Raw genomic sequence first — 19,373 nt, 5'->3', positions numbered from 1 at the left:
CATTGATAAAAATGTTTTCCATCTTCCTTTTGGCTACAATTGGCTCTTCTACAATTGTTTTCATGAAAAAGGCTAGTTGTTTTTAGGTACGTAGTTGCAAGGATGGACCTAAATTTCAAGTTACGAGACACCCCCCACCCCCCCCAGCCCCAAAAAAAGTCCAAATGAACAATAAAGAGTCAATTTCGTAGTGGAGGTTGTTTCGGTTTAATTAAATGAATAATATATTTTGATTCCAATTAATACCAATATATTATTTCAGAGTTATCACTACATATATATATACACACACACACATACATACATACATACATACATATATATATATATATATACATATATATAAAATAATTTTGATAAAACTCCCTTATTCAAATGTTAAAACATAAGCCTTCACACGCCTACTTTAGTCTACGTACTGTGGTTAGCATTCCTTTTGATTATGTTTTATCTCTTTTTCATTTATTATCATTATTTTTTTGCTTTCAATTTTATTTTCTACACGTTTTGCTTTCTTTAATTCTTGTTACTTTGCTTCAATTTATTGCCTTGACGGAAGACTCATCAATACTCACTACTTTGTTTCACGTGAGGGCAGCTATCTTTGTATTAAAAATTCATTTGAATTCAATTTTTTGACTTACATATCCTATAAGATTGAGCGGATACTCTGAGTGATAACAACTATTATTTTTTTTGTTGCTCACGATTTCCAATAGTAGGACTCCATAGCTAAACACATCAGTTTTTATTGAAATAACACCATTCATGGCATACTCTAGAGACATATAACCACTGAAATAATAATTGACCAATAAAATTTAGTGTATGAATAAGCACATATACGCATACACACAAATAGAATTAAAATTTGCTAACTTGAAATGCAATGAATCCTTACTATGTTCCAACAATTCTATTTGTTTTTTCTTCTAATCCTTTCAACCCAAATATTCTAGCCAAGCCAAAGTCAGAAATTTTTGGATTCATATTCTCATCAAGCAAAATATTGCTTGCTTTTAAGTCTCGGTGAATTACTCTTAGTCTTGAATATTTGTGAAGATAAAGAAGTTCTTGAGCAATGCCTTCAATGATGTTGAAGCATTTTTTCCAATTTAATAAAGACTTTTTAGTAGAATCTGACTCAAAGTAGAAAATAATTGTAAGCGAATGATAAGTAATAATTGATTGCATATAATAGAAAAACAAATATCCAATAAGAAAATTTTTCCTGTGATGAACTAACACCCTACCAAAGAGGAAGAAGTCTAAGCTTTTGTTGGGCATGTACTCATATATTAGAATTTTTTTCTTCTTGCTCAATGCAAAGCCCTAACAGTCTTACAAGATTTGTGTGTTGGAGTTTGGCAATAAGAATAGCTTCATTCTTGAACTCTACCAATCCCTATCCAAAACTTCTTGAGAGTCTCTTTATTGCCATTTTCTACCCATCATATAATTCACCCTGAAAATATATTTCAATAATAAAATCTCATTTACATTATCTTAAATCAGTTTCCAGCTTCATTATTTAATTTTCTATCAAGATTCTGCCTTGCCCTTGGCCAAAACTCTAATTCTTAAGTTCAAATTTTGTACCAGAAAAATAAATAAAGAGAGCATTGGATCAAGGTGGTTGAAAGCTCACTAAGTGTGTAAAACACTTGTGAATGTTTAGACCCCAAATTCAAAATTTTCAAAGCAATCTTACATTCAAACAATGTATGTGCAGAATACGAAATATAAGCAATACCCAAATATGCAAACTACTCTAAGCCATAATTTAATCACAACACAACAATAATTAAAAGTAAAGAGTAAGGGATAGAGAGAAGCAAACGCAAGATAACACAAGCACATGTTATCGAAGAGGAAATCAAAGAACTCAACGAAAAACCTCACCACCGCCCTCCAAGCGGTAAAATGATCCACTAGAAAATTAGTTGAGATATATAAATAGCAATAAACCTTTCAAGCCTAATCTACCCGATGCACCTAAGTCCTTCAAGCTTCTTCCTCCAACAGAGTTACACCTAACCTTGTTTTCTCTAACTTTCCAGATCCCGCAATTAACCCATTGCATCAACCAGAATGAATTGGTTCTATCTTGACTTGCTTCCCAAGCACCAAGAACCTTCTCATTGCTATGAACATGATGAGGTAAGGATTTGACTTAAGATCCTCTCAAGGGTTTGACTATGGAGAGAGTGAGAGCAGAGGAATTTGGAGAATCAAAAGTATAAAATTGTGGATGAATCAATCTTGTTGTTTTTTAAGGTTTATCTCTCAAAATTCTCTCTGGAAACCCTCTACATTTTGTGGGTATAAAAGTATTTATAGTAAGGTATGAGAAGGAATGTGAAAAGTCATTTTTAGCAAAACAGGGTGCACTAGCGAGTCACTTGCGATTGAGATGATTTGTGAGTTCCAGTCACCAAATAACAGAATGGCTAGACTAAATTTTTGTCATGTAGTGATCTAGCTATCCTGACTCTTCAACTTCCTGCATGCTCCACACGTGTACCATATTCTGGTGAGTCACCACTCTCAAGTCAATCGCGAGATCCAATCGTGAGTTGCCTCTTGACTGCACACACTCCTCTAATTCTTCACTCTCTCACACACAACCCTTACATTATTCCCACCTAAATACAGGATTTCTAAATGCTGAATTACAAGCAAATTTGGCACGGAATAAAACCAACACATAGTTGAATAAATTCAACTTTCCAGCGGTACCTTTAGTTTGAATAATAGTTAGATGGTGTAAATTCTTAGATTTCTACATAAGCTTTGTGTGTGGTTGATAATTTATAATAGTATTAAAATATTTGTCTTGATTTCTTTTTCCATACCATTTCAAGGGAGAAGGCATATTACACAGTGGCAGAACCACTTGAAGAAAACCAGCAATGGAGAATTGGCACACGAGTTGCCAATTTAGCTGCAGACCATAGTTCTTTTACAACCACATGGGGTACCCAAAACACATTACAATGAAAACAAGTTTGAGTCAAAAAACAAAGGTCAACAAATCTAGTACTATCTAGCCAATCAGAGGTTGTTTTCATCTTGAATGTCTGTAGAAGACTCTTGCTATCAGTGAGAAACAAAACATGATGAAAACCTTGATTTCAAACCTTTTTTCCACTATCCATCATACCATCCAATTAAAAAACTTAAAAATCATTTAATTGTTTAATCATATTAAAATTTAATCATACATACAAATTGTGTGACGCTTGAAGAAAATACTAATCACATCTGCACTTGTGAAGAAATTCTTAAAACTATGAATTTCAGATTGGAAGCAACACTAACACAATTATATTGAAGGTATTGAAACAGTATTGATGAAATGCACGAAAGAAAATCAATGAGAAAACAGAGCAAGAAAGGGAGAGAAAGAGAGAGAAAGAGAGAGAGAATTATCAGAGAAAATTCTCCAATTGAGAGAAAGATATTTCTGTTTTTCTTAACATTACAATTGACCATTTGCATTCTATTTATATTACACATTCCACTGATCTTAACTGAATAATAATTACCAAAAAAATAGTTTTTTTTTTTTTTTTTTTTTGAGAAACTTCCAAAAAAATAGTTGAGTATGACAATTGAATAAAATGTGGCACCATTGCCTGTTTTGGCAAGTCAAACACCATGACTTGTGGTCATTTTGGTATAAGGACCACTAGTAGGTTGCTTAATAAAGTGAGATTTTTTTTTTTTGGGGAGAAAGCTTAATAAAGTGAGATTGATCCCTGTTAGTGTGTTGTATTAAGTATTAATGTTGGACGTTGGATCTCTACCAGTATGAAGGTTTTTGGTGCGGTCCATATTCCTTAGAAGGAATATTGTTGATGGCTCAAGATCACTTCAAGCCTCAACCCAACCAAGTGATCTTGAGTAGTACCCCCAAGTCTAGCACAACTTGGCTTGAGGCTCCGAGTTTTGCCATTATAACACGATCAAGTTGCGACGAGTCTACAAACCCATTACTCACCAAAATGGCACATGATTTGGTACCTTTCTTGGAGTTTATAGTTGGCTCAAACGTGCAAACATTGGATCTAGATGTACCACTTGTGGCTGAAGAAATTCGTAATGCTATGAATTTCGGATTGAAACAAACACTAAAACAATAATATCGAAGGAATTGAGACAGAATTGATGAAAAGCAAGAAGGAAAACCAGAAAGCAAATAGAGCAAGGAAAACGAGAGAAAGTGAGAGAAAGAGAGGGAAAATTCTGAGAGAAAATTCTATTTCTATTTTTCATAATTTACAACTGATCATTGGCTCTCTATTTATACTACCCACTCTACTGATCTTAACAGAATAATAATTGGATCCAAGTCACGCCAATCAGTTCCGTAATTCACGGAGAGACTAACTGCTTCCTAACTGATCTTGGCGCCACAGCAACTGAAGTTTGAACTGGTCTAAGCGACACCGTTTTGCTGTTTAGTGAAACTGTACGTTTTAGGATCACACCTTAAGTTCCACTGTTTTGTTCTTCATGCTCTGTCGTTTTGTCCTTTGTTGATTTCAAGCCATTTCTGTCTTCAACATCCCCCCTCAAACGAAAGGGGGAGGAGTCCACCAGGAGTTTGTGTCTAAGAAGAAGAAACAGAGGAGCAGATAAAGGCTTGGTGAAGACATCAGCCAAGTTATCTTTGCCCGAGACAAAACCAACACATAAATCCTTGCGTAAAACCTTCTCCCTTACAAAATGATAATCAACCTCAAGGTGCTTTGTGCGTGAGTGAAACACTGGATTAGCAGAGAGAGCAATGGCAGAGACATTATCACACCACAACACAGGCACATGGGAGAGAAAAACCTTAAGCTCTTTGAACAAAATACGAAGCCAGGATAGTTCAGCGGCAGTGGTAGCTAATGCACGATACTCTGCCTCAGTGGATGATCTGGAGACTGTGCTTTGTTTCTTGGCAGACCAAGAGATGGGACTAGGACCCAAAAACACAAGCAAACCAATAGTGGATCGTCTGTCAGAAGGGTCCCCTGCCCAATTAGCATCAGAGAAGGCAGTGAGTGTCAAAGGACCAGGGGAAAAATGAATGCCATGATTCAAAGTACCCCTAACATAGCGTAAAACACGCTTGGCAGCTTCTAAGTGAGTGGAAGTGGGAGAACTCATAAACTGGCAAAGTTGGTGAACACTGAAGGAGAGGTCTGGACGGGTAAAGGTCAAGTATTGGAGAGCCCCAACCATACTTCTATACACAGAAGGATCAGGTAAAGCAACACCATCATGAGGCACCAATCTGGTAGAGGGACAGCATGGAGTCTTGGTGGGTTTGGAATTCTCCATGTTGAACTTATGAAGCACATCAGAGGCATATTTGGACTGAGTGAGAGAGAGACCAAACTTAGTCCGTGTGATTTGAATGCCCAAAAAATAGTTTAGAGGCCCCAAATCTTTAAGCTCAAATACTTGACTTAGAGCTGAGATGAGATGAGTAATCTGGACTGAGTTGTTACCAGTGACAATAATGTCATCAACATATAACAAAAGGTAAATGATAGTCCCAGATGAGTGAAAAATGAAGAGGGAGCTGTCTGCAACAGAAGCAGTGAAACCAAGATGTAGCAAATGGAATGTGAACCTCTCAAACCAAGCCCTTGGGGCCTGCTTAAGGCCATAAAGGGATTTGTGCAATCTGCAGACATAGGAGGGATGGTTGGGATCCACATACCCTGGAGGTTGCTCCATATATACCTCCTCTCTAAGAAAACCGTGAAGGAAAGCATTTGAGACATCAAGTTGTCGAAGAGACCAATTGCAGCTGACTGCAATAGCTAAAATAAGTCTCACAGTAGCTGGTTTGATGACAGGACTGAATGTTTCTTGAAAATCAATCCCAGCCTGTTGATGAAACCCCTTAGCAACTAACCGAGCCTTGTACCTTGAAATGGTACCATCACTGTGGAGTTTTAACTTATAAACCCACTTGCACCCAACCAAGTTAACTTTAGGAGGAGCAGGTACCAAGGACCAAGTCTGCTGCCTTTGAAGAGCTTGAAACTCAGCATCCATTGCCTCACACCATTTAGGGTATTTGGAAGCAGTCTTAAAGGTAGAAGGTTCAGTGAAGTTGTAATCAAGCACAGCTTTGTAACACAATTTGGAATTAGGTTTGATAATGCCATTCTTGGATCTAGTCTTCATGGGGTGAAGGTTCAAGGTGGAAGGGTGAGCAAGTGTGGTGGCAGGTGGAGGGGAACTAGAAGGTGCAGAACCTGACTGTGATGGACTGGATGAAATAGGAGCAGACTAAGATGGACTAGGAAGCCTGGGAATTGAAGAAGATGGCCTGGAGGGAGGGTTAGGATGTGATATAGCAGGTGGGGAAACAATAGGGCATGGTTGAGATGGAATGGATCCAGGAAAGGAACCTAGAATTGAGGGATGATTGTGTGAATGAAGAAACAGTTGATTTGAAAGCCAGACAGAATCAAATGGAATTGTGGAAGAAGTAGGAGAAGAGGAAGAAGGATTGAGAGTGGAAAAAGGAAATTTGGACTCATTAAAGAGTACATGTCTAGAAGTGTAGAGACGGTTGGTGTTGAAGTCAAGACATAGATAGCCTTTTGAACCACTGGGGTAACCCAGAAAGATGCACTCTACAATCCTAGGGTCAAGTTTGTGGGCTGTATAAGGCCTGAGATTAGGATAACAAGCACAACCAAAGATCTTGAGCTGTGAAAGATCAGGTTAGGAGGAATATAGCTTGAACCAAGGGGAATGAAAACTTAAAACAGGAGTGGGAAGTATATTAATCAATATAACAGCGGTTTGAACAGCATATGACCAATAGGAAGTGGGAAGAGATGCTTGAGAAAGAAGAGTGATAGTGGATTCAATAAGGTGTCTATGTTTCCTCTCAACAAGGCCATTTTGTTGAGGAGTGTAAGGGCAAGAGAGTTGGTGAACTATACCCTGCTGTATGAGATAAGTTTAAAACTCATTTGAGGTATATTCACCCCCTCCATTTGATCTAAAAACCTTGATTTTGGCAGAAAATTGGGTTTCAATCATAGCTTTGAAGTAAGTAAACTTAGTGAAAACTTCAGACTTAGACTTAAGTAAATAAAGCCATGTAAATCTGGTATAATGATCAACAAAGAGAACATAATACCTAAAACCATTTATGGAATTCACAGGGGCAAGACCCCACAAGTTTGAATGAATCAGTTCAAAAGGAGAAGAGGCAGTAAAACGAGATTTAGGAAAAGGTTGATTATGCATTTTACCAAACAAGCAATGAGTACAAGGATTATCAATAGAATTACTTTTATTCAAAGCTGAATTGACATTAGGAAATAACACTTTGAGTACCCGATCATGAGGGTGACCAAGTCTCTTGTGCCAAAGAGTCTTATTAACAAAGGAATGACTAGCAACATTATTGACAACAGAATGACTAGCAACATTGACATTGTTGCAGACCTTAGAAGGTAAAGAAAGCAAAGAAGCTCTTTGAGGATAGATTGGATAGACACCATCTTCACTCTTGCCCTGGTACAGAACCTTCCCCGTGGCCAAAGCCTGAATGGAAAGGGTATTTTCATCAAAATAGCAACAACAATTATTATCATGGCAGAGTTGATGAACAGAGGCAAGATTTGATGCTATGGAAGGGACTCTAAGAACATTATTAAGGCAGATACTTGACTAAGAAAAAGGAATGAGGGCATTACCAATGTGAGTAATGGGAAGATTTTGGCCATTGCCTACAGTGAGGTGGTCTTGACCATTGTATGGTTTTGGGAAGTTGAGGTGATGAAGGCTTGCTGTGACATGATCTATTGCAGCACTGTCTACAAGCCAAGGCTGTTCTTGAAGCAAGCAACCATTCGAAGCAGTGGCCATTGCTGCAAGTTTAGTAGGAGGATGCTTTCCTTGATAAGCATAGTCCATCCTATGATAACAAACAAGGGCTGTGTGGCCAAGTTTTCCACAAATCTGACAAGAAGGTCTCTCAGACCTTGTACCAGTATTTTGTTGAGCTTGCTGAAATTGATTGAATTGAGGATATTAATGTGATCCTCTACCTCCCTTACCACCTCTGTTATTGTAGCTACCTCGGCCTCTTCCTCTATTAAAACTCTGATTATGGCCATTGTTATAAAAATTCTGGTTATGACCATTGTTGTTAGACTTTGAAGTAGTTGCTGCCATGGCAAAAACTGAGTCTTTCATATCTAGACCTTCATTCAAAGATTCCTCCTCAGCACTGAGCATAGTAGAAAGCTCATCAAAACTCAATTGTGTACTCCTAGTCCTTATAGCAGACCTGAACGCATTGTATTCCCTAGGAAGACCTTTAATTGCTATGTGAAGGAGTTCCTCATCATCAATGATCACTCCTACTGCTAGAAGTTTGTCTCTTACAACCTTGATCTTCTGCAAATATGAATCTACAGAATCAACTCCTTTCTTGATGTTGTGTAATTCACACTTAAGATTCATGATGTGTGACCTGGAGATTGAAGAAAATCTATTCTCCAAAACCTTCCAAACCTCCATAGCCGAGGTACAACCCACAGTGAGGGCTAGGATAGATGGAGTCAAGGTTGAGCTTATGAAGGTCAACAATGCCTTCTCCTTAGATTTCCAGATCAAGAAGTCCGGATTCATGATTGTGGTGTAATTACCAGAGAGATCTTTCAGATATTTATCAGGAACAAGCTGAGGATCTTCTAACAACTCAAACAAAGAGTAAGTCTCCAACACCATGGTGATTTGGTGTTTCCAAACAATATAGTTTGTATTGTCCAACTTCACTGTCATCATATTGGACATATTAGAGAGAAGCAGTAGTGGTTGATTCATCACATTCATTGAGGAACTTGAAGATGTAGACGAGGAAGCCATTGTAGAACTTGGAGCTGCCATTGAAGCTTGAGCTGTGACAGATTCTGGCTCTGATACCATGAAGAAATTCGTAATGCTATGAATTTCATATTGAAACAAACACTAAAACAATAATATCGAAGGAATTGAGACAGAATTGATGAAAAGCAAGAAGGAAAACCAGAGAGTAAATAGAGCAAGGAAAACGAGAGAAAGTGAGAGAAAGAGAGGGAAAATTATGAGAGAAAATTCTATTTCTATTTTTCATAATTTACAACTGATCATTGGCTCTCTATTTATACTACCCACTCTACTGATCTTAACAGAATAATAATTGGATCCAAGTCACGCCAATCAGTTCTGTAATTCACGGAGAGACTAACTGCTCCCTAACTGATCTTGGCGCCACAGCAACTGAAGTTTGAACTGGTCTAAGCGACACTGTTTTGCTGTTTAGTGAAACTGTGCGTTTTAGGATCACACCTTAAGTTCCACCGTTTTGTTCTTCATGCTCTGTCATTTTGTCCTTTGTTGATTTCAAGCCATTTCTGTCTTCAACAGTGGCTACGCACATTCCCTACACTTCTTTACCAAAATCCATTATAAATTCTTGTTATAAAATTGTTTACATATGTAGCGATCCAAAGGATGTATTTGTGTCTCAGTGGCACTTTGCTCATAAGTTGAGTGCTACCACCGCAAAAGCCTCGGCCAGGGAAGATCTTCATTTGGAGGATGCATTTGAGTTCTTTTGTGGAGGATTATCTCCATATGGACCATATTGGGATCATTTATTAGGGTATTGGAGAGCAAGTTTGGAATCACCAGAGAAGATACTATTTTTAAAGTGCGAAGATTTGAAGGCCAAATGGCCAAATATCCGGAAAAAAAAAAAAAAACAGAGAGAGAAGCTTAGAGAAGAGGTCGGATCTGTTGTCTACGCCAAGAAGGAGAGAGAGATTGGAAGGGTCACATGGCGTCGACGTCTATGGAGCTTGCTGATCAGCCCGATCTTGCTTCGGCGAGGGACAGAGGGCAGTGGCAGCGAGCAGAGATCAGAGCAGAGGGAGGGTGGGTTGAGAAGTGAGAACTTGAGATGTGGGTTTCAACTTTCAGTCAGACTCTAAGCTTGCTTTGATTTTCTTTTATTTTTTTCACTGCTGGCGTGTCGGAGCACATTGGAGCCATGTCGGAGAAGCAAAAAAAAAAAAAAAAAGACATTGCTCGGACACCGGAGTCTGGCGAATCATACCAGTTCCGGTGTCCGATATGTGTCGGACACCGACACGTCGCCAAAAATGGTGTGTCGGTGCAACCTAGCATATCAACAGTATCTATAAAAAAAAAAAAAAAAAATCAAAATAGAAACAAATTACAAGTCTGCATCATACATCGTAGCCTCCATGCATGTAGACTATACATAGAAGCTATAGAAAATCGATGATCCTGGAAAAGTCCCATTGAAATTATAGTAACAAAAATTAAACAACAAATTTATGATCTACTACCAAAAATAATTACCGTGAAAACATACAGACAAAAAGACAAATAACATCACGAGCAGAAGAAACTGAAAATAGATGATGTACCTGAACCATCTTAGGAGGCCCCTCATCCTTTGCGAGCACCCACTTAGTAAGATATATTGAGAAAAGGAAGCTAATAATACAAATGAAGAAGACAAAAACAATGATTGGAGAAGTTTTTGCTCCAACGTAAAAGATTGCTCCAAGTCCCAAAAGTAGAAGTATTAAAAGAACACGGACATTATATTTATTCCCATGAGAATCCGAAACATCTGCAAAAAGAACTTAATACTATCAACACAAGGGAAAACCAAACCAAAACAATAAAACAAGACAATAGAAAAATGCCATAAAATGAAATGGAAAAAAAAAAAAAAAAATCCTACACATCACATGGTAATTTGGTGTTTCCAAACAATATAGTTTGTATTGTCCAACTTCACTGTCATCATATTGGACATATTAGAGAGAAGCAGTAGTGGTTGATTCATCACATTTACTGAGGAACTTGAAGATGTAGACGAGGAAGCCATTGTAGAACTTGAAGCTGCCATTGAGGTTTGAGCTGTGAAGGATTCTGGCTCTGATACCATGAAGAAATTCTTAAAACTATGAATTTCAGATTGGAAGCAACACTAACACAATTATATTGAAGGTATTGAAACAGTATTGATGAAATGCACGAAAGAAAATCAATGACAAAACAGAGCAAGAAAGGGAGAGAAAGAGAGAGAAAGAGAGAGAGAATTATCAGAGAAAATTCTCCAATTGAGAGAAAGATATTTCTGTTTTTCTTAACATTACAATTGACCATTTGCATTCTATTTATATTACACATTCCACTGATCTTAACTGAATAATAATTGGATCAAAACCACTTGAGTCAGTTCCGCAATTCATGGAGATAATAACTGCCCCTTAACTAACTTTGGCGCCACTGCAACTGAATCTTGAACTGGGTTGAGTGACACCGTTTTGCTGTTTAAGTAAAGCTGTGCGTTTTATACTTCATTCCTTTAACTACCACCGTTTTGCTTTTCATGCTCTGTATGCTCTGTCGTTTTGTCTTTGGTTGATTTCAGCTTCAATTCATTTCTGTCTTCAACAACTTGCACCTCAAAAAGACTAGTCAAGTTGTAATTAGGGCTCTTTGTAATTACTTGTAAATTGAACATCTATCTTGCAAAAACTTGATATGCGACAGCCTACAGCCACATAACACAACTCAAAAAATCTAATCAAATCAAGTCTACATAATTTGGGATATAACAATCTCCCTCACTTAAATTTTTTATGACCTTACCTAGGCCCACATTGTATTGGAATGACCCTAAGCCACATGTTGTTATGAAGTTCACTTAGTTTCTCTGATATCATATGTAACAACTCGAGAAAAATTGTAGTCACGTCTACTTTGACACTCCAAAATGATTAGTTAAGTTACAATTGAGGCTCCAGAAACCCAAGATCCACTTTCTAAAGACCCAATATGCGACTCATCAACACATGGACAATACAAACTTAAACAATTCAATCCAATCAAATCAGCACAATTTGGTGTATCTCAGAGAGAGAGAGAGAGAGAGAGAGAGAAAGAGAACCTTATAAACTGGTCCAAAACCACCTCCTCCTAGTTTATTTTTAGTTGAAAAATTCCTTGTGGCAGCAGAAATGGTTTCAAAGCTGAAGATTTGCAATTCATGGCTATCTTGCCTATCATTATTTCGTACAGTGGACGATATTGCATTACCTCTAAGTTCTTGTAGAAGCATCTTTTGTTTCTTCTTTCTCTCCCCTAATTAACAAATATGCAAAATATAATTTGAAAATTTTGTGTTGCTTTATCATCAATAATATATCTAAAAAATCAATGGTAAGAATATCAACTACCTTCCGCTATGTGTTTTTTCACTTTTGCTTAGAATAATAAGCCCAATAAGGCGATGATGATTCCCCCTACTGCCACAATGAGCCATATCCACCACTTATTTGCTCGCCACCTGTTCGTCCTCACGTCCGTATCGCCAACTACGATTAGTCATATAGAGAAATTATGTTAAATGACTTCTAATGGTAATGTACAATTATACAGTGAAAGAATGACATGTACAACTCAAAATTTAATTTTAAAACAAACAATTATAGTAGATTGTCAAAATAATATAAAATAAAATAGCAAAATAAATTTCAAACTTATAAAAACTCTTAGTTATAAAATTTTAATCCGAGTAGTATTTTTTTAAAAAAATTGAAACTTTGACAATAATGTTTGATTTGAGCAACCGTGTTGATCAACAATTCGCACAAAAGAAAAGTTTCTCCAAAGTGTGAAAGGAAAAAAGGCTCAAAATGATTTATTCATTTTTTTCTCTCTCTCTCTTTGCTTATGCATTACTTGTTTGTTTTTCCTTATTGCCTTTGAGACAGTCTAGTTTTTATGCTAGTTTTTATGCTTTGTGTTTCTTTCATGTTTTTGTTCTAGTTGTTTTCAGTTTTTGCTTTATTTTTTTTCCATTAATAAAATAATAATAAAAAATTGAAAAAGTATAAAAATACAAAAACAGTGTGTTTGTGTACATTGGTACTTGTGTACCTTGGATGGCCATTAAAACAAAGTTTTCTAAACTATGTATCTCTTGTAGCTTGGACAATCATCTCAATGCACATCTAAGCAAGCGAGTGATAAGCCAAAAATGAATTGACCCATTGTGATTAAATTAATTGATTAATTAGCCAAGTTATTAATTAATTAAATTAACATGCAAACACGTGGTAGTACAAACAAATCACAATAAACTAATTATGCATCGGAAAATAAATAACATAGTGATTTGTTTACGAATGGGAAAAACTTGATAACAAAAACCCCACCGGATGATTTTCAGGTCACCACTCCCAAATTCCTCTATTATCACAACAAGCGGTTACAAGTAAAAGGAATTTTAGTACCTTATACCAACCTACAGTTGAACCCTTACCCCAATACCCAATTGGATTTGTTCTGTAGTGGCAATTGCCCCTTTTGATGCACGACTCTCAAGTACGTGACTAACCAATGCGCGGATCTTAGTACACGACTTCAATCACCAATTAGAAAGAGTTATTGGCTGCAAAGTTCTTCATTTTATCCACAATGAAGATCAAGAAGATGCTTGGTCACAAAATCCAAAGATGCACATACATAGCTTCTTCTTCAAAAGAAATGAACTAGGGCAAAACTTTGTCTCCAGTCACAAATTGCTTGAACAGACTTTGCTCAATGCTAGTGCAACTTGTGCACTTTTTGACGGCCCTTAAAACAATCCTTTTATATGTCTATGGTTAGGAGAAAAGAAAGCCCCAACACATAAACACGGATCCCAAGAAAACAGAACAGAAAAATCTGTTTTTCTCAAACCTCGATAGATAGGAGGTGTCGAGCAGTTGCCGAGTAGGTGTCGAGCACACAGGCTTGAGCAACTTTCTAAACCTTGACACATGCTAGCTGTCGAGCTTTAATGAACTTGCATTTCTTCAACTTGTTTCATGGACAGACTTGATGACTTGAATACTTGATCTTGAAACACAATTTTTTGAAGTATTAAAAACACCTAAAACTATCCAATTATAAGTAAAGTGCATTTTGTCAAAGGATTAGCCAATTACATAAAAGAATGACATGTTCTTAATAAGTGAACCACATATGTCCTAACAGTGAGCTTTATGACTCATATTTGTGATGAGTACGATTAAGTAATCCCTTATACTTAACACTCCTATCACTCTTTCTGAGGGGGAAAGACTAAAAAATCCTGAGAGAAAGGCATAAATAATCATCTCACTACTAAAGTCCGTCAATCATGAATATCACCTGTATGCCTCAGCAATGCAAAATTGTGATGTTTAAGCATACATAATTGGGCATTTCTTTTCTCTCTCTCTTATATGCCCATGAATGATACGCTAAAAAGAGAAATATACAAAGAAAAATAAAAAGCAAAAAGAATAAAAATGCTTTTAAATATGATAGCAAGCGTGTTTTTAGGAGATGTGTGAGTTATAGTATATAACTCGAAGGTGATAGTTCTCATCAAGCAGTTATGATTATGTGTGAATTAAAGTGATTTTGTCATGTCTCAAATTATCATAATATGAGTCACTTATGCACTCTTGCGATGTTTTCACATACAACATGCAAATTCTTTGCTACTCTTGATACATTTGCAGGTTCAATGTGATTTGGTCATCATAAGGAATACATGTGTTAATGTGTACTCAATAAACTGTCTTAACTTGTTTATGAAATAAAAAATTAGTTAAACTTGTATAGTGTGTGTGTGTGTCTTGAATCTTTGAATACTTCTCATTTTCTTGTTGAGAGATGATTTTGAGAGCTTAACATATTGACTTGATCTATGGTTAAGTAGCATGCTTGTTGCATTCATCTCTTTGTGTTTTTCCTCTCTTTGAAAAACTGTTTTTTTATCAAGTTTGACAGCTTCTCGATAGATCATCGATAGCTTCCTATCTATCGAGCCTCTTGGACTTATTTTCTCGATAGATCTTATCACAATTCCGATCCATCGAGGCACTTTTGCCATCGACAGATCTTTTCGCAATTCTACTCCATCGAGGCACTTATTAGCTCTTTGTCTGGCCGATAGATCCTCAATAACTTCTTGATCCATCAAGGCACTTTTGCTGCCAACAGATTCTCAATAGCATCTTGATCTATCGAGCTACAATTTCTATATATTTCTTCTGCGCGATATCAGATTCACTTTTTCACTTCTTTCTTGATAGAAAAGCTCTCTCTCCCTCCAAACATCTTTCCCGCACTCCAATCATCTTACCCACTTGCATTTCGGCCTAGATCTTGCATTTATCATCCAGTAAGTGTCCTAAATGCTTCTTTTCTCATGCATTTCACGCATTAGACCTAGGTTTTTTGGTTTTCTTTGAAATTTTTGGGGTTTTTGAAGATTTTGAGATTTTTTGTGAAAGCTTTGGGTTGGGAGTTGTTTATTTGATGCTATATACCCATGCATTGCATTCCATTGGCACTTTCACAATATTTCATGCATTTAGATGTGTGTTTGAATATTGGATATTGTGTGCTAATAAGTTTGGATTAGGTTGAACCCATGATGCAATTTATTTTAGCATGTCATATGTTCATGCATATTTCATGCATATGTACCCTTTATTTTCTATCCTTTTTGCTCTTGCTGTAATGTGTTCTTTTTCTCGACCTCTCTCTATTTCTCAAATAGACTGCGCATGGCACCCAACTGCAAGGGTCGTCATCTTTTTCTGACCCTAGTTCCCCTTTCCACGTTGGGTTCCATGATGGGAAGGCCCAACAGGACTTCCTTGAGAACTTCCAAAAATGCGGCGTTCATCTAGAGCGCCATGTCGTCTTGTCGAATTTCTCCGACACTTCTCTCCTTCTTGTCATTCAGACTAGGGGATGGGAATCTCTCTGTGAGATACCCATGAGGTGCCCTATCAAGTATATTCAAGAGTTTTACTCCAATATACATGGCATCGATACCTCTGTACCACGTTTTGCCATGTCACTTCAAGGTACACGTATCACAGTTACCCTGGACCTTATATCTGAGGTACTACATGTCCTGAGTGTAGCACATCTTGACTATCCCGGCTATGATCGTTTAAGGACCGTGTCCCGAGACGAGTTTCTGTCTTACTTTTATGATACACCTTTCATATGGGGTTGTAAGCTAAACACCCCATGCCCGAGCTTTGCAAAAGGTCTGAAATTCCTTAACATGGTGATGACATTCGTTCACCATCCTTTGCCTCACTATAACTCCATCACTAAGCCTCATGCCCCATTTTTGCTGACCCAGTTAAAGGATCTTACTATTGACATCCCCTCTCATTTCATCTTCCTACTTCACCACCATGGGTGCCATCGACCCAACTTTTGCTCACCTTAGTGGTTTTGCCGCTTCACCTTCTTCTCCAAAGGCATCAACAGATGAGGATGGTGATGATGGTTATGAGTTTAATGATTTAAGACTTATCCCATAATTCATTTATTTGTTATAGTTTTGTCACAGACTGTCAAAGAGGAAGATTGTTGGGATGATTCTGATGTAATTGGCTAATCCTTTGTCAAAAGGCATATTACTTATACTTGGGTAGATCTAGTATAAGTTTAATACTTTAAAGAATAAGAGTTCAAGTTTAGTATTAAAGTCATCCAACTCTGTCCAAGAAACAAGTAAAGAAGCGCTATCCATTAAAACTTAACAGATATCTCGACAAATACATAACCATCAAGGTTTAATGACTGAAGCTCAACATCAACTTAACAGAAGCTGTACCTGACTAGAATTACAAAAATTCAGATTTCCAAATCCGATTTCACACATATCCATGTATAATTGTATAGGGTTTCTTTTCTCACAACCCTAGACAAATATAAGAAATATTTTAAGAGTTGTCTATGATGATGCAAAGTGATTGTTTCATGCATATTGTGACCGAAGACAATCTGCCCTAGTTTATCATATTCGTTGTAGAAACTGCTGCGTCTTTGCACCATGGGTTTTGTAACAAAGAAGCTTCCTGCTTTTCATCGTTGGATGAGCTAAAGACCATTACAGCCAACATCTTCTTCAAGTTGGAGAGTTAAATTAATTAGACCATTACTGGGATCCATGCATCAATTGGTAGGTCACGTACTTAGAGCTATGCATTGAATGGAGAGATTGTCATTACATTACAAGTCCAGTTGTGTATTAGAGTAAGGGTTCAACTATAAGTTATTATTAGGTACAATGATCTCTTTCACTTGTAACTGCTTGTTTTGATATTAGTGAATTCTAAGAAGTAGTGACCTCAAAATTACCAAAGTGGGCTTTTGCCTTAGTAGTTTTCCTCATTCCTAAACAAATCACCTGTGACAAAATTTATTTCCCGCTACCACGCTTAGTGCATAAAATTGAATCTAATTAATTAACTTGACTAATTAATTGATTGAATTACCATAAAGAGCCAACGCATTTTTAGCCTATCATATCTAACTTATAAATTCTAATTTTTAGATAAAAGTAACATGCTTTTTTTAACCAAAGGAATTCGCAAGTCTAAAATCAAAATTATATATATATATATATATATATATGTAAGTTGAGCAATAAGTAACTAGACTTCCCAATTGTTGAATTAAGGAAGTATATTGTCCATGTCACAACATTTCCCTAATAACAATTTTCTTTCACTTATACTTCATTCTTCATTTAATGAAATTTGTAACATTTTTTATAGATTTTTTCTTTGAAAAGATTGAGAATATTAGATTTACCTGTATATGATTGTAAAGAAACGCGCAACAAAAAGGGGAAAGTATCACAGACGAATTGCCGAATTTGGTTGTGGAACTAAATACTAAATAGTACGCTTTCCTCTAATAAATCTGATATTCTCAACTATTTCAAAGAACAAAGCACCTAGAATCTCAACTATTTCAAAGAATGAAGCATTTACATAATAGATGGTCGTATGCCTAAAAATAAACATAAATTACCTACCAGCCAAAAAAAAAAAAAAAAAAAAACAGAAACTACGTCCACCTGATCAAATAAAGGTAGTAGGTTGGGTTTTCAGTTTTCACATACAACTTCGAAGCAGGTTCTTGACCAAATATTTTGTTTTTTTAAAGTCTTTCAATATCAGATTTGTTATATACTTTCCCTCTGTCTAGGGGCTGAGAGAATAGAATCTATATGTCTAGAAAAAAAAAAATGTTTGTAACAGAATCTATGTTGGTTTAATGGCTGCAATCGTGCCTGAAAAATAAAATAAAATGTAGCTCAATAATCAATTTTCTATTATGACTTTTACCTCAAAGCATGTTTTGAGTGTTCATTTGTGTGTGTGATTTTGAACTTGTTTCTGTGTTTTTTTTTGTGTTTGAAAGTAGTTGTGCCTGTTAAAAGTACTGAATGTTGATGTTATGATCCTTAACACTCAAAACTGTTTGTAAGATGGATTTTGGCTCAAGTAGGACATGATATACTATTCACTATTTTCTACATAAAATATTTCTAGAATACTACATAAAATTATTTTCTGTTCAGCATTATTTAAAAATTGTTCACTCTCTTTTCTGCGTAAATTATTCTCTGTTCACTGTTTAAAAAAGTGTTCGCTGTTTTCTCATAAAACACCTAGCGAAATCATGTTTTCTAAATTTAAATGCCAAATTTAAATGCTTTTTCATTTTTGAATTTCACAATAATTGATCTGCATTGATAAAATCTGTTTCTACATTAATAAAATTTGCTCTCTACTCATCATAAGTTAGTACAAATGAGTTAGTACAAATTTAATATTGATGATTTTTTTTTCATTTAAAAGAAGGTCGTTTTTTCTTTTAATAGATAAATTGTATTTTAATATATTAAGAAATAATTATTTTGTATTTTTTTATTTTTTGATAGTTTCTTAATACTAAATAGATGATACACATTTTTTGTTTATATTTTAATCCCCTCAATCAAACTTCTATCTCCATCTTTGAATCCAAAATGGCCGAAACACATTGGAATGACCCCGAAACACATCAGAATGACCTGAAATTATTCCCGAGGTGGAACATGGGGTGTTACTACTGAAACAAAATGGTAATATAATAGCAATTTCTAAGGTTCTACTATTTTTAAGCTTAGTTTCCGTTTACAGCTTATTTAGCTGTTTGCTACACTTTCTACTAAAAGTGTGCTAAATTATATTTGTATTTTGAAAAAATTTGAAAAGGTGAAAAATAATACAGGAAAAAATGAGGTTTTAAAAAGCTGTACACAAAAACTAAAAGGTAAAAGTTGAAATTGATGCCAAACAGGCTATGCAAATGCCAAACAGATTATTAAGAATTAAATCCTTTACTAACCAATATTACACTATGCAAATGGCTCAATTTTGCTAGATAGTCCAGACAAATACAGACAGATGTTC

The 19,373-nt window shown here is 36.1% G+C and overlaps 1 protein-coding gene across 1 annotated transcript; it reads left to right on the top strand.

Moving 5' to 3' along the window:
* Positions 1–2,091: 2,091 nt before the first annotated feature.
* LOC112015527 (flavonol sulfotransferase-like) lies at positions 2,092–12,466 on the top strand. Its single transcript, XM_065774877.1, has 6 exons — positions 2,092–2,160; positions 3,813–4,101; positions 4,956–5,050; positions 5,189–5,258; positions 9,442–9,748; positions 12,436–12,466. The coding sequence occupies exons 1-6, from the start codon at positions 2,092–2,094 to the stop codon at positions 12,464–12,466; spliced, it is 861 nt and encodes a 286-aa protein (XP_065630949.1).
* Positions 12,467–19,373: the final 6,907 nt, after the last annotated feature.

This window comes from Quercus suber, unplaced genomic scaffold (genome assembly GCF_002906115.3).
Source record: "Quercus suber isolate HL8 unplaced genomic scaffold, Cork oak 2.0 scaffold_101, whole genome shotgun sequence".
Classification (NCBI taxonomy): Eukaryota; Viridiplantae; Streptophyta; class Magnoliopsida; order Fagales; family Fagaceae; genus Quercus; species Quercus suber.
Note: the sequence above shows the minus strand (reverse complement) of the source record. Positions and strands in the feature narration are given on the sequence as shown.

Coding starts and splice junctions, on each gene's coding strand:
- LOC112015527 (XM_065774877.1), top strand. CDS start 2,092: ATGAATTGGTTCTATCTTGACTTGCTTCCCAAGCACCAAGAACCTTCT. Junction 4,102..4,955: donor ACTTGTGGCTGAAGAAATTC/GTAATGCTATGA, acceptor GTTTCTTGGCAG/ACCAAGAGATGGGACTAGGA. Junction 5,051..5,188: donor AATTAGCATCAGAGAAGGCA/GTGAGTGTCAAA, acceptor TGAACACTGAAG/GAGAGGTCTGGACGGGTAAA.